The 26,492-nt window shown below is 43.6% G+C and overlaps 1 protein-coding gene across 3 annotated transcripts in view; it reads left to right on the forward strand.

The window, feature by feature from the left end:
• ALDH16A1 (aldehyde dehydrogenase 16 family member A1) overlaps positions 1–16,402 on the forward strand; it is a 65,033-nt gene extending 48,631 nt beyond the window's left edge. For all 3 annotated transcript variants that reach the window (XM_061589595.1, XM_061589597.1, XM_061589596.1), the window contains 2 exons: positions 10,400–10,525; positions 16,134–16,402. In XM_061589595.1, coding sequence (XP_061445579.1) covers positions 10,400–10,525; positions 16,134–16,310 — 303 coding nt within the window. In that variant the 3' untranslated portion in view covers positions 16,311–16,402. The remainder of the gene's footprint in view (positions 1–10,399; positions 10,526–16,133) is intronic.
• Positions 16,403–26,492: the final 10,090 nt, after the last annotated feature.

The raw sequence follows: 26,492 nt of genomic DNA on the forward strand, positions 1-26,492 counted from the left end.
TTAACTCTGATAATGCCTCTTGCTTGCCAGATGGAGGATAGAAAGGCAGAGGGGTGTATATGTGTGCAGAGTATAATTTATATTTGTTGCTCTGCCCCTTTTTGCCTCTGGTCCCAGTCGCCACTGGCATGTGGCCCCGAAAGGTTGCCTAGAAGAGAATGTGGCCCTCGGAATGAAAAAGGTTCTTCACCACAGTTGCAGATCAAAGAAAGTGTGTGTGTGTGCACACGCATGCACACATTCCATCATTCAAATTGCCTTTTATGTTAGTGGTCATTGGTGTTCATTGGATATATTGGCATATAGATGTACAGATCTCTTGAAGTGTGTGCCAAGGTACTGTAATTCAAACCAGAGCATTGCAAATATATTTTGAGTTGTGAAGTTTAAATTGTTAGGTGACAGTGTAAGTATAGCTTCTACGTACACTGTTTTTTTCCCCTGCAGCTGTCATTGGTATGCTTCCAAATCCCCACCATAGATGGGCAGGATTTGGATCAGTGATGTCTCTGAATTTCGTATTCTTTGACTTGGAGTGTGAATCTCAGCAACTCACTGTACCTCCCCAAATACACCAAAGTTTTCTCTGACTTTGATTTCAGTTAAACTCCCCTTTCTCCCTCCTCCCCCATCTGCTTGCTTCCAACATCCCCTCCTCATCCCCCATGATCTAGTCCCCCACCTACTCATCTTGCTGCTGCTTTGGCAGACATTTCCTACAACTGCTGGTTCATCGCTTGCTGCATTGGAAGTGCCAAAATGCTGAGAGCAAGAGAGCAAGGAAGAGACACCAGCCTCCTTTCCTCTTCAGCGGCAGCAATGCACCAGCAAAGTCAGAGGATGGGGGTGGGAGGGGAATCTGACCCTATTGTATTTCCAATGATGCCATTTGCAGGTGCACCTGGGCATGAAATTATACCAAGCTATTTTTCAGGGAAATAGCTCAATTTACCAAGCCTAACTACAAACCAAAGCTGGGGGATTGGGTGGGGTAGTAGTTGTGCAGGTTCATCAGGGATGTAAGAAGGCACTGATTTCCATTCCGACCCTTGTTTGTCACATGCAGCGCTATTTCTGTTCCACTGCAGTTCACCTTCCTACAAAAACTATGTTATCCATCTTGCTGTCCAGTGTGGCATAATTAGCTACATAATTAATTGCATTATTCCACACCATTCATTTCAATGCAAAGGAAACACAATGCTAATGGGGGTTGCGGGGGAAAGTCATCAATCATGTACTGTTTGCAGACTGAAAACAACAGCAGCAAATACCTTTCGTGCTCGTTACATTGATTTCCATTCCAGATGTGAGACGAATGAGCAAACATTGGCAATTTCCACTCCTGTTTTTGTCAGAATTCTCCAGCATCCCTAAGCTTCTCCCACCAGTAATTTGAAGTGATCAGGTACTGGTCAAAGCACAGGATCTGCTAGTTCTTTCAACACGGCCTCCTGTGCGCATTCTCCTATTAGAAGAAATTAGGAGAGCTAACCCCACCCCTTCCTCCTTAACGACCTATCAGAATGGGGACTTCTCCTTTATCCGTGATCACTCTTCCTTTTTCTCCTCCTCCTCCCCCACCCCCAGTGAAATAGAAGAAGGAGAAGTCTAATGCTGAATTTTTGGGGGGCCCAGCAGGAAGAAGCCTTTCCCTCTTCATATATTTTTCTTCCAGCTGGGGGTATAGCTTAGGACAAAAAGGTTAGAGGTTCACTGTTTCCCATTTGCCTTGGGGATTTCTTACATGATTCTTTCTTTAAAAATTTTTTGTTGGGGGCACAAACAGAGCCAAGTGTGGCTTCTGCGGTACCTGTGAAAAAATGCAGATTCCCTCACTTGGGGAAACCCAATGTCTATGTTCAATAGGTTGCATAACTGAAGATGGTTGCTGGCAAGTACTTAGCTCTGTTGTGGGGGAATAAGTCAGCTTTTTCCCCAGTTATATGGTTTCCCCACCACCACCCCTTTTCACTTGAAGGGGGGGAAAAGCTGTTTTAGTTTCTCTTCCCCACCAGCCTAATTCACAAACTTTTGCTGGTGCTTTGGGGATAGGGAGGAGGGAACAGAGAAAGTTTTGGGCCTGGAGAGAGATGTTCCTTTTCCTCCCTTTCCCCAGTTGAATAAGCATACTTTTCAGGATTGGAAATGAAAGCTTCATATTTCCACCTTTTCTGTTTCACTCATTCACTCACTCACTCACACACACACACACACTCTGGATTCTTCTCCCTTGTATTAAATGTGCCCTAGATGTTCTCTTTTTGTTTTTAAATTGCAAGCAGGTAAATCAGGGTTCTTTTGTAGATGACACTTGCTTTGCATAAGTGCAGCTTAGCGAGTTTAGGCATGTAGCAAGTAGGGCAGTCAGCCAGTTAATGAACTCCTGTAATGAAATAACATAACATTGTAGAGAGAGACGTTCTAGAAGACAGTAGGGTCCTGAGCCCTAAAGAGCTTTGTTGGTACAAAACAGCACTTTGAATTGGACTCAAAGTGTACAGGTGGCCAGTATAGCTGTAACAAAATTAATGTTATGTGACCTGTTCATTTATGGAATTCATTGCTGCAAGATGGGGTGATAGCCATGGGTTTGGGTGGCTTAGCCAATTTCATGAAGGGTAAGTTTATCAGTGGTTGTTCATAGACCTTGGAGGCCATCTAGGCCAACCCACTACTGAATGCAGGATCTGCAATGCAGGAGGCAACTACAGCATCCCTGACAAATGTCCATCTGGCTTCTGCTTAAATACTCCCAAAGAAAGAGAGCTCACCCACCTCCTACAAGGCAGCCTCTTTCACTGTCAAACCTCTCTTGCCGGTAGGAAGTTCCTCCTAATGTTTAACCTAAATCTGCTTCCCTGTGCAATTTTCACCCATTTGTTTTACCCCTGCCCTCTGGAGCAGCAGCCTCCTGCATCTTCTGCATGACAACTCTTCAGATAGTCCTGATGGCTTATATGGAGTCTTCATATTCAGAGTCGGTATGCCACAGAATATCAGTTGCTAGACGAAGCTGTAGAGCAGGCTTTCTCAACCTGGTGCCCTTCAGATGTTGTGAGACTGCAGCTCCCAGCATCCGTGCCTATTGCCCAGGCTGGCTGAGACTGGTGGGAGTTGGAGTTCAGAGTCGGTATGCCAAAGATACCAATTGCTGGGGAGCGACAGCAGGAGAGGTCTGTGCCCTGTTTGTGGGCTTCCCAAAGGCATCTGATTGGCCAATGTGGGAAACAGGATGATGGACCTTTTGGTTTGATCTGGTAGGATGGTTCTTTTGCTCTTGGTTTGGATGATGGATCATACTGTGTTATCTATGTTATTGGCAAGTTGGCTATCTGAAGCTGTTCGTGTATTGCTCTCTGTTGTGTCTCCCTTGCCCACATTATGGCTTGCAGAGGTAGAGATACTTTTATCACAACTTAAGAGTAAACAAAGCTGTTTCTGGGGACCTGGTTTGCTTTCCCCCAGCCTTTGCTTACAAACTGCCCTGACAACAGAAAGCCTCAACTCCTCTGGATACTTTATAGCTTCTAAAGATCCCAGCTATGGGTTGTTCCTCTGATACCAGTAACAGTCGCTCTCTACTGGATATTTTGCTGTCACCGTAAATAATTATATCTGCCCTTATTTCACCTTATGATAACCTACTGTGGTAGCTTTGTCACCAGCCACAGTTAAACTTGCTTATTATTATTATTATTATTATCATCATCATCATCATCTTTATTTTTACCCCACCCTTTTTCCAGAGCTGGAACTCAGGGCGGCTTACAAATAAAAACAAATACATATAATAAAAACATACAAAAACCTGCATTTAAAATTGAATTAAACTATATACAACATTAAAACATTTAAACATACACTTAAAATGATTAAAAAAACAGTTTAAAAATAGTGCAATTAAGGCAGTAAAACAATACCACACACCTCTTAAACGCTATCCTTAAACATCTTCTATTCCAAAGGCCTGTCAGAATACAACACATGTAATAATGTCGCAGACTTCAAATTCTTGTTCCAAGATCAGGGTCAGCTGGATGTCAAGGTTTTGTTAAGCACGAAGCTGGATGATGAGTCATGTAAAAACTTTCTGGAAATAAGAACAAACAAGCAAAAGGCAAGAAGAGAACAAGGAAAAGTGGCTCTCTGTCAGCTGGAAACATGACATCAGACAGTGAGAAGGAATGGAGAAGAGGCCAGAACCTACATTTGCTTTCTCCAGGCATAATATTGTCATACTTTCCTGCAACAGCAGGTCACTACTCATACATTGAAACAATGGGATGGATCCAGGCTGTTACTTGCACTTGGCTCCCATTGAAAGCAGTGGGACTGAAGTCATGGCTAACTTGTCCCATTGGATTTCAATGGGATCTAAGTTCAGCTGGATCTAACTGAGCAATATGTACAGCTGCAAGAAACTGAATTACTGAAACCTGCATTGCTGATGTCCAGAGCAGGCTCTGACAAGACCTGCAGGTTGTGCATCACAGTGATAATTCTGTAGGCTGGTCCTCTTCCAGCTGACCTTGTCATTGAACAGGCACTGAAGAGGTGCAGCAAACTAACAGGAAGGCTGACTAGAGAAAGAGCAATGGCAGGAGTACAGCAGCAACTCTGAGTCCACTTGGCAGTACCATGTCCAGTAGCTAACAGTGCTGTGCTGGGTGGGACTGATAGAATTTGTAGTCCAAAGCATCTGGCAGATTGAGGAAGGCTGCCATAAGTTGTAAGGAGCTCGTGCAGGGCAATCTACTTGTCCCAATTAATGTTCCATGGCTATGGAACATGCTCAGCCCTCATTGGGTTCTTACATGTGGGCCATTTCCCTTTCAATTTTTTTTGTCCTTGTTCAAACCTCAGGGTTCCCCCAAGCATTCTGCTACTCTCCCCCTTCTTTGTTCAATGGCCCCTTGTTTGCTCCATTTGTATTGACACTCACCACCTGCATTCACTATTAGAAGGAATGATGAGTGGAGACAAACTGGCTGTTACCATGGGAATTTCAGAACATAGCCATACATCAGGAAATAGTCCAGATTGAACGCACACACACCCAGCTGATCTTTCAGTGGTTTTCCATCATCCTGATAGCATAGTGTCAAGGAAACTATTTTAAGTATGAGTTGTGGAGCTACCCAACCTTGGTGTTTGATATAGCCCTTCCTCCAGTCCTGGCAAATACTATGTGGGTAGAGGTGGAACACGGACAGTCAGCTATAGATTCGGTTTCCCTGTTAGATGGAGGTGCCCTGTTACATTGACAACAATGAGTCTCTGACATCTGCAACAGCTTTGTCACATATGTTGCAGCAGCTTCGTTACATGTGTTTTGCATGAGTATGGGAAACCCCTAATTCTGTTTGACAGATAGTCAGGGAGTCACTCAATCAAAAGATACAGCTCATATGAGGAGATTTGCAGATTCAAGTAAGCAAGCCACTGAGTGTAAGCCAAACTGTGAAACTGAAGAATGAATTTTTGGCAAACAGGGTTATAACATGCAATGTCTTTTCATATGTTGAGTGATTGGACTGAAACAAGCAGGATGTTGGTTAAAACATGTAAAGGGGGAATGCAGGCCTCCTTGTTGCACGGACAGCAGTTGATGCTGCTTCCCAAAGGGATGTTGTAGATGACACTGATCGCTCAGTATTACTTTTTTTTCATATGTATTTGAAGACTATACAATACAGACAGAATGTTGATGGGCCCCTACAGCAAAATCCCGGAATTTGCAGGGAATGATAAAACCAGCATTGGATTTGGACCTGTGTAGCAACTTGCTTTTCTTTTGTGTTCTTCTGGAATGTGGTGTTTGCAAACTCAAAATTAAAGATCTGAAGAAGATTAATGAAAGATTTGTCGGTCTTACAGAATATCGAAGTATTTGAAAGTATTCAAACAACTCTGCAAGACAAAAGAAGGGAGGGGCTCACACATTAAAAACACATTACAAGCAAGGGAATAGGTAGGATTGCACCAACTATCCATGCTCCTGGCCACTAATGTGTTTGACAGCCATGTGAAGCAGTCCAAACTCATGCGCACCTAGGAGGCAAGTCCTCATTGTCCCAGAATTTCCATTGTGTGGAAGAGCTCTGTACTTTTATGTCAGTGCGCATGTTGGGCTGCTTCTCAATGCCTGCCAAACACACTGGTGGCTGGTGATATGGCTAGTGTGGGAAGAGGATTGGCCATTGCACTCCCTCTCGTGTGCTGTCAATGTGCGAGGGGGCTTGTTTGAACCTCACCTGCAATCACAGCTAGGGTAAGTCTAGTGTCATTATGGCTAGCCCTCCAATATCCTAGATTGGAGTAGTTAATGTGGTTCCCTTCTAAATGTTGTGGGCTAAAACTCCCATGAACCCTCACCATTCACCATGCTAGCTGGGGCTGGTGGGAGTTGTAGTCCACAACATGTGGAGAGGACTACATTGGCTAGCCCCATCCTAGATGGTCTTTGCTAAAACTTATTATTTATATAGAAGATTTATCGGTTTTGAAGATGTATTAAAAGAAGAAACGCTCCCCAAACAGTATAAAAATAAAATTGGAGATAAAATGCATCACAAGAGGCAGTGATGGCCATCAGTTTGGATGGCTTTAAAAGGGGATTAGACAATTCCTGGGGGATAAGGCTATCAGTGGCTACCAGCCATGATGGCTGTGCTCTGCATCCATAGTCAGAGGCAATATGTTTCTGAATACCTCAGGTATTCTGGAAACCTCAGGAAGGGCGAGTGCTCTTGCATCCAGGATCCTCCTTGCGGGCTTCTCATGGGCATCTGGTTGTCCACTGTTGAGAACAGGATGCTGGACTAGATGGGCCACTAGCCTGGTCCAGCAGGCTCTTCTTATGTCTGAAATACCTGGGTAGGCCTACCGAAACAAAAAGGCTTTCAGCAGGCATCTAAAAACAATATAGCAAGGGTGTCTGCCTACTGTTTATAGGACAGGGAGTTCCAAAGCACAGGTACTAGGGGGAACGGCTCCAGCGCCGTGATGGAGTATCTGTTTTGCTTGCGAAAGGTCCCAGGTTCATTCCCCAGCATCTCCAGGTAGGGCTGGGAGAGACTCTGTGCCTGAAACCCCGAAGAACTGCTGCCAGTCAGTATGGACAATACCGAGCTAGATGGACCAGCGGTCTGATTCAGTATAAGGCAGCTTCCTATGTACTGCTACCACAGGTGTCACAACCAAAGAGTCTATTACCAGGCTGTGATCTGGTAAGGTAACGCATTGCTTCTGTCTATGGATTTGGGGGTGGAAAATAGCTGAAGGTCAGCCCACCTTCATCTCTCCTCAAGGAGTGCTTTGCTCATGCTGCAGATGTGCCCAGGAATGCTTATCTGCGTGAAGTGAATCATACAGCGTTGTCTGCACCAACTCCACCACTGACAAAGCTGTAGAGTAGGCTTCCCTAACCTGGCACCCACCAGATGTTGTTGGACTATGATTTACATCACTATGCTGATGGGTGTTCAAAACTTCTGGAGGACACCAGGGTTGGGGAAGGCAGACTGCTGTAGAGGTTGATGTTAGTGAAGAACAGTGTACATAGCTGGCAATGCAATGAGATGGCTCCATTGAGATAGTCCACTGAGTTTCTAAGTGTGTCTTTTGTATAAAAGCATGCTCTTTCATGCTTCACTTGAACTGTGAATAGAAGGTGGTAAAAGAGCTCAGTTTATTTTCAAGCATCTTTCTGTCATCGGTAGCAGATGTAAACCTATAATGAGAGGAACTAATCGTTTATTACATTACCTCTTCCACAGCATTTCTGTGTACATTTACCACAGAGCACATCTCCCCCCCCCAGGCCTCTCTGATCAAGCCCTCGGGGCTCTCTCCAAGCCATGTCCCCTTTCCAGTCTGCCCACCCCTCATCAGCCCTGTCCTATACCCTCCTTGAGTGCTTTTGCCAGGCTGGAATTTGCTCTAGAAGTGGGATGATGCCTTTTGCTTGAATGGTGGGCTGCCTATCAGGGAATGTAGTCATCGAGCTTAAAAATGCCCCCCGCCACCCACCCCCAGGTCTAGAGCAAACCCTTTGAGATGACATCTTTGTTACAGTAAGTTAGTGTTACGGTTAGCATAAGTATTATATGACTTGGACCAACAGATCTCCCATTATCTATATTTTTCTAAGCTCATGCTGCTTGAATATAAAAAAAATGGCATTCCACAATGGCAAAAAAGGCAACATGCTTCAGTGCTACTGGTAATGGGCTGTTTATTGAGCTCAATGCATTTCTGGGAACTCTCCTTCATCCACAGCTACAAACACCGATCATCAATCACTTCCTTCACCCTGACAAATCTGGACCAAAAAGATGTAAATAATAACATATTATTCTTGTTCCTATCCTGTATCCGCATTCTGATCTCAAGTTGATCCTCCCATTCAGAATGCCAGGTCAAAGCTGCTTAATACGCTTCTGAGCAAATTAAATGGCAGCCCTCCCATTTTCCCTTTGGATTTTTTATTTATTAATCTTATTTATTTATTAAAATATATGTTCCACTTGATTGTTAAAAACTAAGCGGTTTACAAAATACATCAAAATTATTGATAAAACAGGTAATTAAAAACAATTTAAAGCAAATAAACACATTAGCTTCTATGATTCTGGATAAGCTTGCTGTGACAGCCCTTCCCTGGCTCTCCCTGTCAGGTTCCTACCTGCGCGTGGCTACTGCCTGTCACTAGGCACCACCAGGGACTCCACCAGTCCGGACTGTCCTCTCTCTTATGGTTTCTCTCCCCGCTCTAGCACAGATCTCAACAGATCCCCCTGCTAGGCAACCACTAGTAACGTCCCAATACTAGTATTCCCAGAGACTCTGAATACTGGTATTGTTATTCTCTTCACCGCTGCCACCATTTGTTACAGTTCCCCTTCAGCCTTGGTCATTACCTTACCCTCCCTTCTGGTCTGTGAAACCCCAGCCAAGGATCAGGCCTTTGGTAAACCAAATTAAGTATTTATTACAGATAACAAAGCTAACAAGATTAACAAGATTTCTTCTTAAGGCACATAAGCATATGGTTTTACTCAATACTAATCCGAACTCCACCTCCCTCCTGGCAAACAACTCTCTAAACCCCACCAAGCAACCCACTCAGTTCTCTTCTCCCCCCGATTCCACTCTCACTCTTCCTTTTATACATTCAGCCATTTTAAACACTCAGCCAATCATCTCGCATTCTACTGCCCATTCACTCCCCCTCTTTCACTCCACTTACCATGTATCTTCTAAACAACCAACACTTACCATATATACATTAATATAGGAACATCACACTTGCCTAAACAAAAACATTTTGAGTAGTTTTAAGAATTCAGTGGAGGTGCCTGCCTGGCGTCAATTGGCAGGGAGTTCCAAAAAGTTGGTGCTGCCACACTAAAAGATTTCTTCAAGGGTAGAATGGATATTTTGTGTCACCTGTAACAGTGCCTGTTTCGCAGATTGAAATGCTCAAGTGGCACATATGGGGTATACCTATCAGAATATGGGGGGGAAATACTATGCAGTTTTGTTGCCATTTTTTAAGTTCTCAATTCTTTATGGCCTACTTTAGGATCCTAGAGAATCTCTCTCCTATTACTTTGTGGTGTTTATGAAAACAGATTGCATTTGGCAGACTCTGCGCATGTATGTCCAGCATTTGTCTTGTCAAGAATTGCAAAATATGGTACGGAGCCAGGGTGTTAAAACTTTTGTCCCAGTTAAGTCAAGGAGTTTGTGGGAGCCCTTCCATGAGACTCTCCATTTATACGACCGGACAAAACAGAGCAAGAGAGAGAGATGTTTTAGTAGAAGAGTTCTTGCTTTTACCTGGTGTGACCCCACTGGGTAAAGGCGCTTGTTGATCAAGTGCTAACAATCATGCTGTGCATGTAACTGGAGAAGCTGCATCTACACATTCAGCTGAATGAGGTGGTTGCAAGTGAAGGACCACAGTGTGTTTTCATTTATTTATTTTATGTACATTTATATCCCGCCTTTCCTCCAAGGAGCTTAAGGTAGCATACATGGGTTCTTCCTGTCCTTGTGTTATCCTCAGAACCCTGTGAGGTAGGTTAGGCTGAGAGACTATGACTGGGCCAAGGTTACCCAGCGAGCTTCATGGCTGAGTGGGGATTTCAACCCTGGTCTCCCCAGGTTCTAGTCCAACACTCTAACTACTAGACCACACTATACCAAAAAAACCCATATTCTAACGCACTGTTTTCCAGTTTGCCTCACAGCCTATGTAGGAACCTAGGAGTCTTGCCTCCACAATTTCTTCTACTCCTGCCAGATTGCGCTTCTTCCTCCCAGACTGGATGGGGCTGCATTTTGGTACAGACCGGTAATGGTATCCCTCTCTTCATGTCTCCTGCATCAGGTCCTGGACACTTCGGATGTCCCTGGTGGAGTGGTGAACATCATCTCTGGCAACCGGGATCATTTGAGCCGAGGCTTAGCTGAGCACCAAGATGTGCAGGCTATGTGGTACTTTGGTTCTAAGGAGGTGAGTATCCCTTCTGAGTACAGCAGCAGCAACAGGAAAATGCAGTGGCACAGAAGGGAAAAATGCAGAACATGGTCCCAGGACAGAGCTGAGCTTCCTGAGAATCTCTGCTTTTAATAGGTGTGGGTCACTGCTGGCCCTCCAGACATTGCTGAACTACAACTCCATTAAGTCCCAAGCAAGCATGGCCAGTGAGCAGGGATGATGGGAGTTGTAGTTCAGCAACATCTGGAGGGCCAAAGAATCCACCTGGCTTTCTTTTTGTAAAAATAAAGCAAGGTCCTAGTCCTTATGTGTACAACAGTATACCTTCCCCTATCAGGGAAGAAAAGTCATTATCAAGGCTGTATGTACTTATTTCTACTCCAAGAAAAGGTGAATCCTGTGAACTATATAAAAGCATATTTGCACAGTTGCTCATGTTACATAAGCTGTTCTGCATTTTTAGTATGAAAGGGCCATACCTCAGTGGTAAGAGCACATACTTTGCATACAGAAGATCCCATGTTCAGTCTCTGGCATCTCCTGGTAGGGCTGGGAGGAAACCCTGACCTTAGTGAGCTGCTGCCAATCAGTGTGTAGGCACTACTGAGCTACATGGACCAGGGGTCTGACTTTATTTATTTATTTTTAAACTATTTTAGTGACTCTTTTAGAACTATGCCTGTACAAAGCAACATCACAAAGATCAAGACAAAATATAAAAATATAATAGCCACATTAGCTAATTAGAATAATTAAGAAGCTGCTCTGTAACAGCTTTGCTCAGTGGTTCCCAACCTGGGGGCCTTGAAGTAATCCAGAGGGGGCCATGAACAGTAGTTTTATTAATTTTTTTAAAAAAGTCTTCCCTCCCTGTGTTGCGCTATGTGTAGTTGTGTTGCTTAATTTCTTTGAAAAGCAGCACCACAGCAGCAGAGAGTAACAGCAGATGTTGAAATGTGAGTGTGCCAGCGTGTGCGTGCGTTTGCCTAAAAAAGCAGGCTTTTACCCTGCATCAGCATCACTGAGACTGGAGACTTAGTAAAATAAGAAAAGCTACTTTATTTGTAGAAATACATAGTAGATAGAAAGGCATACCTAGTTCTAACTAACTAACTAAGTTGGAGGCTTAATGCCCAGGTGTAGGAGTTAGCCCCATGCTTGGAGAGAGCAGAGACAAAGGGATGTCTCCTCTCTCCTGGACAGCCGGAGGACAAAGGAGAGGAAAGGGCGGAAGGAGGAGGGGCAGGTAAGCTTCCCTAAAGACGTAACAGTCTAGCAACAGAAGGAAGTCAGTCAGAGCATCACAGGTAAAAGTAAACAAGCCTATCCATCTGGAGGATCCTAGCTCTATCTTCCCTCTGGAACATAGACAAAAGAACAAAACAGGAGTTGCTCTTGCCCCACTTCCAACACCCTGGACATTCTGCTCCCCAGTGCCACTGCAGACAATACCTCCCCCTTGTTCCAAATGAGAGGGGAGGCCTTTTGCTGAAGCTGCAGAGTATCTTTCCAGCTCGCCAAGGGCAGGCATCTGCCTGTAAAACATGTGGCAGATACCAAAGGAGGCTGGGGGCGAAGCTACCAGGAAGAAGAAGGGATTACTCCCGTCTCCTTGCATTGCCGCTGCTGATGACACCCTTACTCAGAACAAGTACTGCAGCTGAAATGTATTTATTTATTTATTTATTGCATTTATATCTCACCTTTCCTCCAAGTTGCTCAACCCTTTCCATTTTATTGTTACACCAACCCTGTGAGATAAGTCAGGCTGAGAGACTGTGTCTGGCCCAAGGTCACCCAGTGGGCTTCAAGGCTGAGTGGGGATTTGAACCTGGATCTTAGTCCAACACTGGTATTGGGAGACAGGACTGTACATCTTCAAACTGGGAAGCGGGGAGAGGGATACCAATATGATGAACCTTTGCATTAAGAAAAGAAAGCAACACCTCCCTGTGCGCAAGGAGCTTTTTATAGAAAGGGATATTTGGAGATATGATTTTGCCACGTACCATTTTTTCAATTAACAGAGGCTAAAATTACAATTAGCTGGGGGGGTTGTCACAAAATATTTTGAGCTTATAAAGGGGTCAAATGCTCATAAAGGTTGGGAACCACTGCCCTAGCTAATTGGTCTGGCCAACTCCAGCTCTGGCTTTAATTAATTTATTCTCAAGGCCTCAAAAGGACCTGCCATGTAAGGAACTCATCTTACACCTTCTGTTTGTAGCTTGAGCAGTTATTGCTAAAAACTGGAAGGACTTTCTAATTTCTGACTTAAGCCATTGGTATCAGAAGGTCGGGAGCCATTTTGGAAAAGCTGACCCATAAAGTGAGGGCAATGAGAGGCCGGGTGAAACAAGACTGCTTTTTTCAACTTGGTTTAACTTTATTTTGAGTCCCCCCCCCGCAAAAAAATTTGACTAGTAATGTATTACTAAAATATGCCATACTGAGTATGATTTTATGTGCCACTTGAACCCCAATCCTGTACACTGTGCCACTGTACTTACCTGCATCCAGCTTAAAAACTGTTTGTTGGATATATTTTGGAAATCAATCAAAGTCTATAATTTTAAGAAAGCAACACCCTAGCTACTGTAATTACAATCTTTGTTAACAGCAGCATTGAAGAAGGTGGTCTTCAATGCTCACCTAAATACATATAAAGTGGGGCAAGATGCAAGTCAATAGGGAGTTCCAAAGTTCTGGGGCCACCACCAAGAAGATAGCAGGAGAAAAAAGGAGGGGGAACCCCAAGATGCCGAAGAAATTGATTTCTTGAATGGAAAATCCAAATAGATTTTATTAAAAAGGAAGAAGGCCAAGTCTCAAGTGGCCGAAACGTGTTGGACTTCTTCCTTTTTAATAAAATCTGTTTGGATTTTCCATTCAAGAAATCTATTTCTTCGGCATCTTGGGGTTCCCCCTCCTTTTTTCTCCTGCTGTCTTTGGATGCCAACCACTCCTGTTTTTTTCACCACCAAGAAGACCCTATTTCTTATGCAGGTCAACCTGAATGATCTTTAAGGCAGGAACTCAAGAAAGACTTCCAAAGCAGAGCTACACATAGGGCAGGGTTATATGGGTAAAAATTGTATTTTAAATAACTTGATCCCAAGTTATTTAGGGCTTTAAAGGTTAAAGGAAACTTACTAGCAACCAATGGAGCTGGCCCAAAATTGGAGTTATGTTTTCAGTCTTCTGCCCACCACCAGCATCCAGGCAGCTGTACTTTGTACCAGTTACAATTTCCAGACCTTCAGAGGCAGCCCCACATAAAGTACATTACAGCAGTCCAGTTTGGAAGTAACCAGTGCAGGGGTGACTGAGGTCAGGTCCAGCTGCTCCAGAATAAGGCTGCAGCTGGTATACAAGCTGGGGCTTGTAAAAAGCACTCCTGGCCACTGCCACTACCTGCAACTCACCAGACAGTGATGAATCCAAGAAAATCCTCAAGCTACCTATCTGGTCCTTTAAGGGTCATGCAACCCACTGAGGACCAGTTTCATACCACTGTTTGCTGACTTCCCAAACCACCAAACCTGTGTATTTCCCAGATTAAATTTTCAGCTTGTCCTGCTTCCTGAAGTTTACTGGCATTTACTTATCAGCCTTGAGTCTGTCAGCACATCCACACCATACAGTTAATGCACATTTAAAGCGTACATCTTCCCCTGAAGAACTTTTTAGGAATTGTAGTTTGTTAAGGGTCCTGGGAATTGTAGCTCTGTGTGGGGTAAACTACAGTTCTCAGGATTCTTTGGGGGAACCTGTGTACTTTAAATGTGCTGTAAATGTATGATGTGGATGTGACCAGTGCTTCTCACTAGTAAAAAGTCTGAGTATTAGCTGACTGCTTCCAAGAAGTCTGCTTCCTCCACATTGTCCTCTCAATATGGACATGTAGCAGGGAAAATTTAGCAGGGCTACAAAGTAGCCTAAAATGAAGATTTCTGGGTTGGAGTCGGAAGCCATTAGTTGATCGAAGTTCAACCTGCAAAGCAATTTTTTTGTGGCCTTCAATGCCTTTACCAGATCTTAATCATGAGGCAAAAAAAGAAGATAAAATCCTCCCTCCCCCCAGCTTTGCTTGAAAGGGAAATCATTTTTTAAAATGTGCGAGGAGGAAGAGGGTTGTGCAACACAGCTGAATGACTCTTTGGAATTTATTATGTAATACGCAGGCCAAGCCTGAGGGTATGTGCTTGATAACACTGAGGCCCTTATTGGGAGGACGCACCAACTTTATTGTTCAAGGCTGTCTGTCAATTGAACTGCTTTCTGCTGTGATCAAGATGTACTTTTGGCCTCCAGACCATTACCAAGAGAATAGAGATGGTTCTGGAGAACACAGCTGTGAGCCGTTCCTCCTTCTAAAGATATAAAATTGCAATACCTCCTTCACCAACCCTTCCTTGGGCCTCATAGCTCTCGATCTGTCATCTTTCAGCCTTGGAAACCCCTTGGAAGATTGTCACAGGCTCCTCAAGGAGAAAACAGACTTTCCTGCAAAGACACCTTGCCTGCCACCACCAATAGGCCCAATGTCAGCACATAGCATCCTTGAGCAGCTGCTGACCCCCAAGAGCCTGGTGGAGCCCACAGCTGATGCCTGTCCTGGGCCCACCATTTTTTTTTTAAAAAGCAGTGGGGGCTGGGCAATGCTCTCAGACACTGTAGGGAATTATTCTTATTCTTGTTCTTATTTAGTCGCTTTCCTTGCAAAAGCAGCCCAAAGTGACTTACATCTAAAATGGTTGTCCACAGCGATGCCATATCAAGGGCATTGTGGGAAATTTAAATATAGGGTCCTGGAGCCAGTTGCACCCCACTTTTGCTGCCTCTAGGTAAGCCAGATCAGGGCTTCACTTTGTGAAGGGCCCTCTCAAAACGAGAGCTGGCTCTGGTTACTGATCTTTCCATGCATTGTACAACCACAGGGGAGTGTCAGGTGTGTTTTTAGATCAGGATTTTCAGCCTCATCCCCGTCCTTTAAAATGGGATCCATTTTTAATTTGTAGTGTCCTTCTCCTTTCCTTTCTCTTCATACAGCTGACTTCAGGTACTATCCATCTACCAAGTAGTAGCCTTTATAGAACTCTCTGATGACAGGAGAAGGGCCATCACGCAGTGACAGAGCATCTGGTTTGCAAACAGAACGTCCCAAGTTCAATCCCTGGCATTTCCAGGTAGCGCTGGGAGGGATCCCTGCTTGAAACCCTGGAGAGTCACTGCCAGGCAGTGTCAACAGTACTGCGCTAGATGGACTTGGTATAAGGTAGCTTCCTGTGACAACCAGGCACCCTCCAAATAGTGGTTGCACCATAGGTTGTGACCCACTTAGGGGTCATGATCCTTACCAGGCAGATCAGGGTTTAAGGGCATATTCTGAGCTCCTGTGGTATCATGGTGAGGCCTATCAAGACAGTTAAACTGAGCAACTACATGAGAATATTTCCCAGAATCCTCTGCAGTGGGCAGGAGTCCCACAGCAGATATAGTCTATGGAGGGAAATGATCTCTGAAGATAAAGGGCTTTTGAAAATGTCTGCCTAAGATCAATGAAGGTACCCTATAAATGAGTTCTCATTTCTTTGTTTTGTTTCTGCCCTCTCCACCATAGGGCTCTGCACTTGTTGAATGGGCCTCAGCTGGGAATCTGAAGAGGACCTGGGTGAACTATGGAGCAGAGCGGCGTTGCTGGACTGACCCACAAGAAGGGGCCGGGGAAGAGTTTCTCTATCAGGCCACACAGTGTAAAAGTGTCTGGATGCCTATGGGTGATATATTTGCCAACTGAGCCTCTGGATCAGTGGGCTGAACTGGAAGGCAATCGGGTGGGAAGCACTGGAACTGAATAAAGACCATTTGGTAGTTTGTTTTAAAAAAGAATCCTCTGCTGTGGTGATGTTTCCTTATTTATAGCTGGTTGGCGGAATAACTGTTCCTCTCCCCTACTATAGAGGAGCATCAGTAGATGTCATTTTCCTGTATCTCATTCACGAACCTCTACCCACTTTCAGAGAACTCCCCCCCCCAGTTTAGACTGGGAGGGGGAACTGGCCAGAGGGCCAGATCCTTATTCCCCCCCATGAGTCACGTCGGGGTGCCCTTGGAGTGCAGCATTTTTCTTGCAGAAATAGCCAGTGTGAAGGATCTGATCTGGCAACTACTGAAGTCCTGATCCAGATTGCTCCCTCTCAGACCTGCAGCTTTATAGAGGGGAAAGCTCCAACTGGAATGAATGGGAGCTTCTCCCCTACCCCCATGCAGATAAAAGGGGCCTAATCCAGAAGCGGACTGAGGCAAGGGTCAGAGGGCTAAAACTCCATTACTACCCACACCAGGGTCCCAATCTGGATTGGGGGGATGCACACTGGCTATTTCTATTTTAAAAAACAACAACCTGCATTTAAGGGCAAAAAATCATTTATCTGCTAAGGAGCCCTCGTGCACTGCAGGGCCTTCGCTGGCAACATGAAAGCTGTCTTGCTGGATTAGCCAAAAGGCCCATCAAGTCCAGCTACCTGTTTCCTACAATGAACAGCCGGTAGCCTCTAGGAGCTCAGAAACAGCTTTTATTTATTTATTAAATGTATATCCCACCCTTCCTCCCAGAAGGAGCCCATTTTGCAAGGACTGGCTATACACTTTCACTGGCTTCTAGCTTCACCTAATAGGGAGGTATAGTGTCACCAGACAGGGAGGTTCCTCCTCATTTAGTGGCAGTGAATTCCACACCTTAATTGTGGAATGTGGCCCTGCTGAGGTTGTTGGACTCTGAGGTTCCTCCTCATTTAGTGGCAGTGAATTCCACACCTTAATTGTGGAATGTCGCCCTGCTGAGGTTGTTGGACTCCAACTCCCTGATCATTGGCCCTTCTGGCTGAGGCTGATGGGAGTTGGGAGTCCAACAACCTCAGCAGGGCCAGAGATTTCCCCAACCCTGGCATAAGATTAAGTAGTACTTGCTTTTGTTAGTGTTAAATCTATTGCGCATCATTAGCAGTGGGTAACCTAGACTTCTAGCCTTAAAAGAAAGGGAGAAAGGAAATCCTCTGTGTAGACACACTTTCTATGCTGTTTTATATACTTTTGTCTTTCCGACACAACCATTGATGCTATAATCCTATATGCACTTAGCTGGGAATAAGTCCCATTAAGTTGAATAGGCATTAGGTATGCAGGAGAAATTTGATTCAGTTCATATTTACCTAATTTGTCTTTCTCAGATCAATCCATTAACCAGACAGCTATCCTTCAAAATTTGCACTTCTCCAAATTTTGCAATGCAGTTCTCAAACACAAAAATGTGTAGGCAGAGTGCCCAGAGATGCATACTGTAAGTTAGAGAGAAATAAATACAAACGTGAATTATATTGGGAGAAATGAAAACTTGGAACAAAACTGAAATTGTCAGATTTGCCCACCCCTATGCCAAGGATTGCAGTCACCTTTTAAAATGTCCGTAGAATGTGGTGGGGGAAGCACTGTCCCTCCAGATGTTGTTGGTCTGCCAACGCCCACCAGCATCAGCAGCGCAGAGCAAACAGATAGTTGGAGCAGAGCAACAGCTTTCTCTGCTTTTGGCTTTGCAAAGTCCCCGATCATTTTTTTAAAGTTTTCTAAGGCTTTCCACTGTGCAATGCCACTGGGGGTGTTGGTGCTGATATGATGTAGTGAGAAAAGGCAGTGGAGTTTGTAAACACATGCTAAAGATATAAAGGTCAGAAGGTAGGTGGATCGGGACCGGCTGAGGAAAAACAGTTCTGAGAGATGTTCTTTGTGAGTCAGAAATGGAAAGTCACTCACCCTTTTCTGCAAAGCCTCAGGAGCTGTTTGCAGAACAGCCTATGTTAAGGTCTGATGCAAAAGTCAGAGAAACAATGTGGTATAGTGTACCGGTTAAAGCACTGTCCTTAGAGCTGGGAAACCTGAGTTTAAATGCCCAACTCAGCCATGAAATTCATTAGAACATTGTGGCCTAGTTGCAATATCTCGGCCTAACATACCTGATAGGGTTGCCGCAAGTATAAAATCAAGATGGATGACTGGACATACAATGTATGCTGCCCTAGGCTCCTTGGAGGAAGGATGGGATACAAATATGGTGTAGCTAATTGAATATAGCATGTAAGTTTAAAGAAATGAGCAACCTTGGCTGCTCAAGGTTGAAAAAATGTCCAGTTTTGAAGACAGTGATCACATGCACAACTGTGATTCCTATCTGCATAGTTTCAGTCCCAGTTTGTCAAATTAAGACATCACACAAGGAGAAGGTTGAAATCAGAGACACTGGAACCAAAACCCCTTCCCAAACTATTTTCTGACTGTTGGAGTGATTTTGCAGCCTCCCACATCTTGAATGTCGTGTGGTAAGAAACTGCTTCTTTTTCAGCCAGTTTCTTAATTTAAGACCCCCACCCCACTCTGTTCTGAAAGGAAGAAACTTTCATTGGAAGTCAGAAAGGGGCGGTCACAAAAGGTCAAAGCAATCTGTGCAGACTAACAGCCAGTACAGCTGTGTAATGAACCCCGTGCACCTGGGGAAATTGCAGACCTGTTCTGTTGTGTTAAAAAAATGTTGGATATTCTGAGCTGGGGGTTTCTGAACAGGGAAATATGGGAGAAGTATGTTTTGATCACAACACAATGCAGAAACTATTCCACAGTGTGAAATAGCTAACTGTGGAATCAAGTGGGGATAGGGCTTCCTAGTTTGTTAATCCTGAAAAAGTTTGTGATTTCCTGTGTGGTATTAAGAAATCCGTTTTATCACTTTCCCCAATTTTATGTGTTGTATCCAATAATGATATGATGTGAGAACCAGTGTGGTGTAGTGGTTAAGGCAGCCTTTCCCAACCAGTGTGCCTCCAGATGTTGTTGGACCACAACTCCCATCAGCCTCAGCCAGCATTGCCAATGGTCAGGAAAGATGGGAATTGTGGTCCAACAACATCTGGAGGCACACTGGTTGGGAAAGGCTGGGTTAAGGTGCTGGACTACGACCTGGGAGACCCACACAGCCATGAAGCTCACTGAGTGACCTTGGGCCAGTCACTTCCTCTCAGCCTCAGAGGAAGGCAATGGTAAACCACCTCTGACTACCGCTTACCATGAAAACCCTATTCATAGGGTCGCCATAAGTCAGAATGGACTTGAAGGCAGTCCACTTAAATTTTCATCCAATACTAGTCATACTCAGAGTAGACCTATTGCAATTAATGAACATGACTATTAAATTTATATCCTGCCCTTCCTCCCAGAAGGAGCCTAGGACAGCGAACAAAAACACTAAAAGCACTCAAACATCTTGAGAACAAAACATCTTTAAAGACATATTGAAAAAAAATCTTTAAAAACACATTAAAATATATTTTTTTAAAAAATAATATTTAAAAACATCTTTAAAAGCAATTCCCTGAAAGAGGCAGCGATCTAACTGCTCCTGAAAAAGCCCACCCTGGACACAATAGTTTGTGACAACTACAGCCCAGTCACAAATACCTAGGGTTGCCATATTGCCTGGTTAGCCGGGTTTTACCCGGATTTTTTGCATGCCACCTGGCGCCCAGTTAGCCCCTTAGGTGGCCCGGATTCTCGGCTTTAATTAAAAAAAAAAAGTTTCTAGGTGGTCCGGTTCTCGAGATATACATAAAAATGTCAGCCGCCCCCCTGACTGTTAAATCTTTCTTTAAACAGTAGTGTATAGCCCTTCGTAGCTTTAATCCCGCCCATTCAGGATTGCAGCCAATCAGTGAAGCCAGGGTTGCATTGCAATGCCAGAAAATGGTGGTTCCCCCCCCCCCCGTTTATCTGAAAATCTCATAAATTGGGTAAGTATATACATTTCAGTTTTTTTCACTCTTGTGTGCAGGAGTCAGAGCCTGGGCAGTATTTTGAAAACCTTCTGAATACTGGCTTTTGTAAAAGCAATGCTAATCCCATATGCCCAGAGTAAATCCCATTGAATTCAATAGGACTTACTTTTGAGTAGACATGGTTATGAATGTGCTGAAAATCAATGGGACTTTGGAGTGAATGTAAAAAAGAATTGTGTTTGTGTTCTAACTCTTTCTGTCCCTCCTCTCCAGTCCTATTTTAAAGCAAATAGGCAGAGCTTACTTAGGTATTACAGTTTTTATTCTTTAGGAAACTAATACTGATTTTTAAAAAACTAATACTGATTTTTCTGCAATGACCAACTGGTTTGACAATAAACTGTTATATGGGCTGTATGTATTTATACATCTGCAGTGTGTGTGTGTGTGTGCACGCATGCGCGTGCGTGTATGTGTATGGAGTGTTTCCAACAACCCTGTGAGGTAGGGTTGGAAACCAAGGCAGCTCACAACAAGAAATAAAGCCATTTAAAATCCAATAACCATAAAAACAAGTATAAACAGTTGCAAAACAGTGTAAAGTGGCATGATTCAGAATTTTGGGTTGTGTGAATGAAGTTGCTTATCACTTGAGGTTGCATTTCTGTCCCTGTTTGAGTAAGCCCCACTGAATACACTGGGACTTGCTTCTGAATAAATAAACCTAGGATTGCACTATAAATATCTTTACAGTTTGTGTAAATAATAAATATATTTGATAGTCATGCTTATATAAATATTTATTCATTTATCATATTTTTGGTTTTTGGTTAGGAATCCTGACTGGTTGTGAGATGCTTAGTTTTCTGCCTTACTCATAGGAATCTTGTTGTGGTTGGTATGGTGTTGCATTTAATCATGGTACGAAATGGCCTGAATCAGTATAAGGCAGATTCCTTTGTTCCTAAAAGTGGGAAGAGACTCAAGGGCCACAGTGACTCCAACATTTATTGATGTATTTTTATTTACAACATTTATATACCGCTTTATTGTAAAAAATCTCAAAGTGGTTTACAGAAATAATTAAAACAATAAAATTATTGGCAAAAGCGTTAAGGACAGATACTTAAAAACATTCAAAATAATAAAACCAACAATGAGTTAAAAACAGATTTAAAAATACAATAGCTTCCACATGCCTGGAGAGGCTTGCCTCAAGAAAACTGATTTTAGCAGGTGCTGAAAAGAGGCGTCTGCCTAATGTCAATAGGCAAGGAGTTCCAAAGCGTAGGTGCTGCCACTTTACAGGACTGATTTCTTACAAGAGCAGAACAAGTACTGTACTATGTGGCACCCATAACATGGAAAGCATAGCTTGAACTTGTCCTGGTAGCAAATCAGCAACCCATGCAGATTTCAGAGCAGAGGTATTATGTGCTGGTAGGATCTCACTCATGTCAGCAATTGTGCTGCAGCATTCTGCATGAACTGCAGTCCCCAGGTCAGGTTGTGCTGCATGGGGATTTCTGTGACCTTGGCTGACTGTCTGCTAGGATGTTTTTAGTTTGGATTTTTGGTTATGAATCCTGACTGGTTGTGGGATGCTGAGTTTTCTGCCTTACGCATAGGAAACTTGTTGTGGTTGGTGTGGTATTACATTTAGGAAAGTGTTACTGCCTTTTGTGTTGTTCTTTTCCTATTTGCATTTCACTTATCTTTAACCTCATTCCGTTACAGCCATAGAAGCAACAGCAGCATATGCAAGGTAATTAACTCCCATTAGCGATAAGAGCAAGAATTTATAATTATTATTTTAATTAAAACAAGAGGCTTATGAGTACTTTGAAGAGGACCAGATATTTATTTTCTTTCTGAGCCCAGGATTGGGTCTTTCATGATGCCTGGTGTGTGTGTGTGGGGGGGGAGCAGGAGAGTAGTCGATAAGACAGACATCCTGGCATTGTAATTAATTAGCAAGATATGTGTGGGGTTGTTGCACACTTCCAGGCCCAGATTCATTTTGAGTATGGAGGTGGAAACTGTGTAGATGTGGTTGATCAAAGGGAGAAGAAATTTTGAGTTAAGCAAAGCTCTGCTTTTATAAAACCTAAGAAACATACAGATACTTTGAATGTCTGAGTGCCTGCACCAGTGGAATACTGGAGGAACTTGTAAAACTTGCTGCAACAGTATTTAGAATGGAGCATGTGGTGTGAAAGACTCCTTTTCCTAACAGTTTGCCTTCTTGTTTTTCTCCACCCACCGTATCTCTGAAATATATCGTATCTGTAATGGTTAACCATACCAAAAAAAGGAAATAAGTTTATTTCGGTCAATGACCAGCAAAGGTAACCATACTGCTGCCCTGACTTACTTTATGTTTGTTGCTATTTTGTGTTTTTATTATGTTTTTATATTGATTGTGTATTTGTATTGTTTTTATTATATTTGTAAGCTGTGCTGAGCTCTGTTTTTAACAGCAGAAGGGCAGGATATAAATCCTCCTAATCAATAAATATTCCATAGTGTTGGAAACTAGAGTCTAGGCATTTAAGGCTGAAAATGTTGCTTTTATAAAAAAGATTTCTCACATCTTTCCCCAGTTTTTGGTGGTAATTCCTAGGCACAAAAACAAAACAAGTGGACAATCCAAATATTAACATGCAAATAATCTGCACAATGTGCAAATAATATGCAAATAATTTGCACAATGTGCAAATTAGCCTGCCCTGATTTGTGGAACTGGAATGTGGCAACCCTACAAATACTCCCTTTTTAGGGAAGATGATTGAGAGGGTTGTGGTGCAGCAATTGCAAGTACTCTTGGATGAAACGATTATCTTGATCCATTCCAGTCTGAGTTCAGGCCTGGTTATGGGACTGAATTGGCCTTGGTCAGGCTGGGCCTGGCAACCAAGAGGTCTTCTGTATCTTTAAAAGTTGTGCAGGGGAAAGGGAGAATTCCACCTTGTGGTTTTTCCCATTACAGGGTTGCAAGAACACCTGCACTTGGCTGACTTTCTCTTCTCCTAAAGATACAGGATCAGTCTCAGGCCAGGAACCTGGCAACCCTATGTATAGCACATATATTTTCTGCAGGTGCAGAGATTCATTAATCTTCCAGGCCGCACACTGAATTTTATGCTTTCATTAAAAATAAAAAAAGAAATTATCTTGCTGTTCCACCTGAAAGGATGCGAACAGCATTCTGACCAACACTCCCAACTAAACAAGGAGAAAGTGGACAGAGAAAAGTTTTTTTTCCTCTTTCACAAAACCAGTATTGTGGGTCATCCAATGAAGCTGAATGTTGGAAGATTCAGGAGTCAGGACAGACAAAAGGAAGTACTTTTTCACACAGGACATAGTTAAACTTGAAGGTCCTGGAACAAGTGGTTGCGGGCCAGCTCCAGACACTCTTGGATGAGACCGATTATCTGGATCCATTTCAGTCGGGTTTCAGGCCTGGATTTGGCACAGAAACAGCCTTGGTCACCCTGTATGATGACCTTTGTCGGGAGAGAGACAGGGGGAGTGTGACTCTGTTGATTCTCCTTGATCTCTCAGCAGCTTTCGATACCATTGACCATGGTATCCTTCTGGGGAGACTGGCTGAGTTGGGAGTGGGAGGTACTGCATTGCGGTGGTTCCACTCCTATTTGACAGGTCGCCTCCAGAAGGTGGCACTTGGGGAACATTACTCGGCACCCTGGACTCTCCAGTATGGGGTTCTGCAGGAGTCAGTTCTGTCCCCCATGCTGTTCAACATCTACATGAAACTGTTGGGTGCGGTCATCCAGAGCTTTGGAGTGCGTTGCCATCAGTATGCTGATGACACGCAGCTCTATTTCTCCTTTTCATCTTCTTCAGGTGAGGCTGTCAATGTGCTGAACTGGTGCCTGGCTGCGACAATGGACTGGATGAGGGCTAATAAACTGAGGCTCAATCCAGACAAGACTGAGATGCTGCTAGTGGGTGGTTCTTCTGACCCGATGGTGGATGTCCGACCTGTCCTGGATGGGGTTGCACTCCCCCTGACGGAGCAGGTTTGTAGCTTGGGGGTTCTCCTAGAATCATCTATGTCACTTGAGGCTCAGGTAGCCTTGGTGGCACAGAGTGCCTTCTACCAACTTCGGTTGGTGGCCCAACTACGTCCCTATCTGGACAGGGATAACCTGGCTTCAGTTGTCCATGCTCTGGTAACCTCCAAATTAGATTACTGTAATGCACTCTACGTGGGGCTGCCTTTGAAGACGGTTCGGAAACTGCAGCTTGTGCAAAATGCAGTGGCCAGATTGGTAACAGGGACCAGACGGTCCGAACATATAAAACCAATTCTGGCCTGCTTGCACTGGCTGCCTTTATGTTTCCGAGCTCGATTCAAGGTGCTGGTATTCACCTATAAAGCCTTACACGGCTTGGGACCACAATACCTGATGGAACGCCTCTCCCGATACGAACCCACCCGTACACTACGTTCAAGATCAAAGGCCCTCCTCCGGGTGCCTACTCCGAGGGAAGCTTGGAGAATGGCAACAAGGGAGAGGGCCTTCTCAGTGGTGGCCCCCAAATTATGGAATGATCTCCCTGACGAGGTGTGCCTAGCGCCAACACTGTTATCTTTATGGCGCCAAGTCAAGACTTTCCTCTTCTCCCAGGCATTTTAGCATGTGTTCTATATTGTTTTAAATTTTTAAATTGTATTTTAAATTGTTTTTTAAAAGATGTATTTTAAACTGTATTTGTTTTTAGTTATTGTAAACCGCCCAGAGAGCTTCGGCTATGGGGCGGTATACTAGTTTAATAAATAAATAAAAGTTTAATAAATAAATAAATAAACTAGGGCATTCACTCCCACAAGAGGTAGTGACAGCCACCAACTTGGATGGCTTTAAAAGAGGATTAGACGAATTCATGGAAGAATTTAGCTATCAATGCCTCCTAGCCACAATTGCTGAGTTCTACCGCCATTGTTAGAGGAGTACGTTCCCTGAATACCAATTGCTGGGAACGGCAGGTGGGGAGAGTGTTGTTGTGCTTAGATGCTGCTTGCAGGCTTCCCATGGGTATCTGGCTAGCTCTTGTGAGGACTGGATGCTGGCTAGGGTTGCCAGGTTCATGGCCTGAGGCTGATCCTGTATCTTTAGGAGAAGAGAAAGTCAGCCAAGTGCAGGTGTTCTTGCAACACTATAACGAGAAAAACCAGCAGGTGGAATTCTCCCTTCCCCCTGCACAACTTTTAAAGATACAAAAGACCTCTTGATTGCACTTGGCTGACTTTCTCTTCTCCTAAAGATACAGGATCAGGATCAGGTCAGGAACCTGGCAACCCTAATGCTGGCCTAGATGGGCATTTGGCCTGATCCAGCAGGACTCTTTTTTGTGTTCTTTGGGCAGCTACCTTAGGCAGCTTAGTTTGGGTGTTATGAAAGGGCAGCAAACGGTTAGTTATTTACTTTATTATGTAATTTATTTTACTTCCAGGGAAGGGGAGAGGGAGGTTGTGGGATTTTTCTGTCATAGGTGCCAAAAAAATCCCAGGCATTTTAGCATGTGTTTTTAAATTGTTTTTTAAAAAAATTTAAATTGTGTTTTTAAATTGTTTTTGTGTTTTAAAATTTGTATATTTGTTTTTAATCTTTTTAATTGCTGTAAACCACCCAGAGAGCTTCGGCTATGGGGTGGTATATAAATATAATAAATAAATAAATAAATAAATAAATAAAATAACTTGATCTTGCCACGAGTACTCTGCCGTTGACTTGGTTTGTTGCTCCACCTCAAGCAGCAAAATGTCTTCAGCTGGCCCTGCCAGTAAATTTCCTCCTGCCTTGCTGAGTTCTGACTGGCAGGTACCGACACTGAAATAATTGACAAGCCACTGAAATAACTGACGAACACTAGGCCTCTGTATTAATGTGGTATAAAAATGAACTTGTGTTTTCTTAATACCAAACGCCTGTGTTCAAATTCTAGCTGTTCTGCCACCCCCACAACATTTCAGACCACGGCTTGTGGCATTATTATTATTAGTAGTAGTAGTATTACTTCACCATAAGGTCTCAGGGTGGGTTACAACAATTAAAAATTCAATATTAAAAACAGTTTAAAACAAATTACAGTCACAAGTATTGGGTGCAACGTAAAAATATATCTGATGG

This window comes from Rhineura floridana, chromosome 11, assembly GCF_030035675.1.
Source record: "Rhineura floridana isolate rRhiFlo1 chromosome 11, rRhiFlo1.hap2, whole genome shotgun sequence".
Classification (NCBI taxonomy): domain Eukaryota; kingdom Metazoa; phylum Chordata; class Lepidosauria; order Squamata; family Rhineuridae; genus Rhineura; species Rhineura floridana.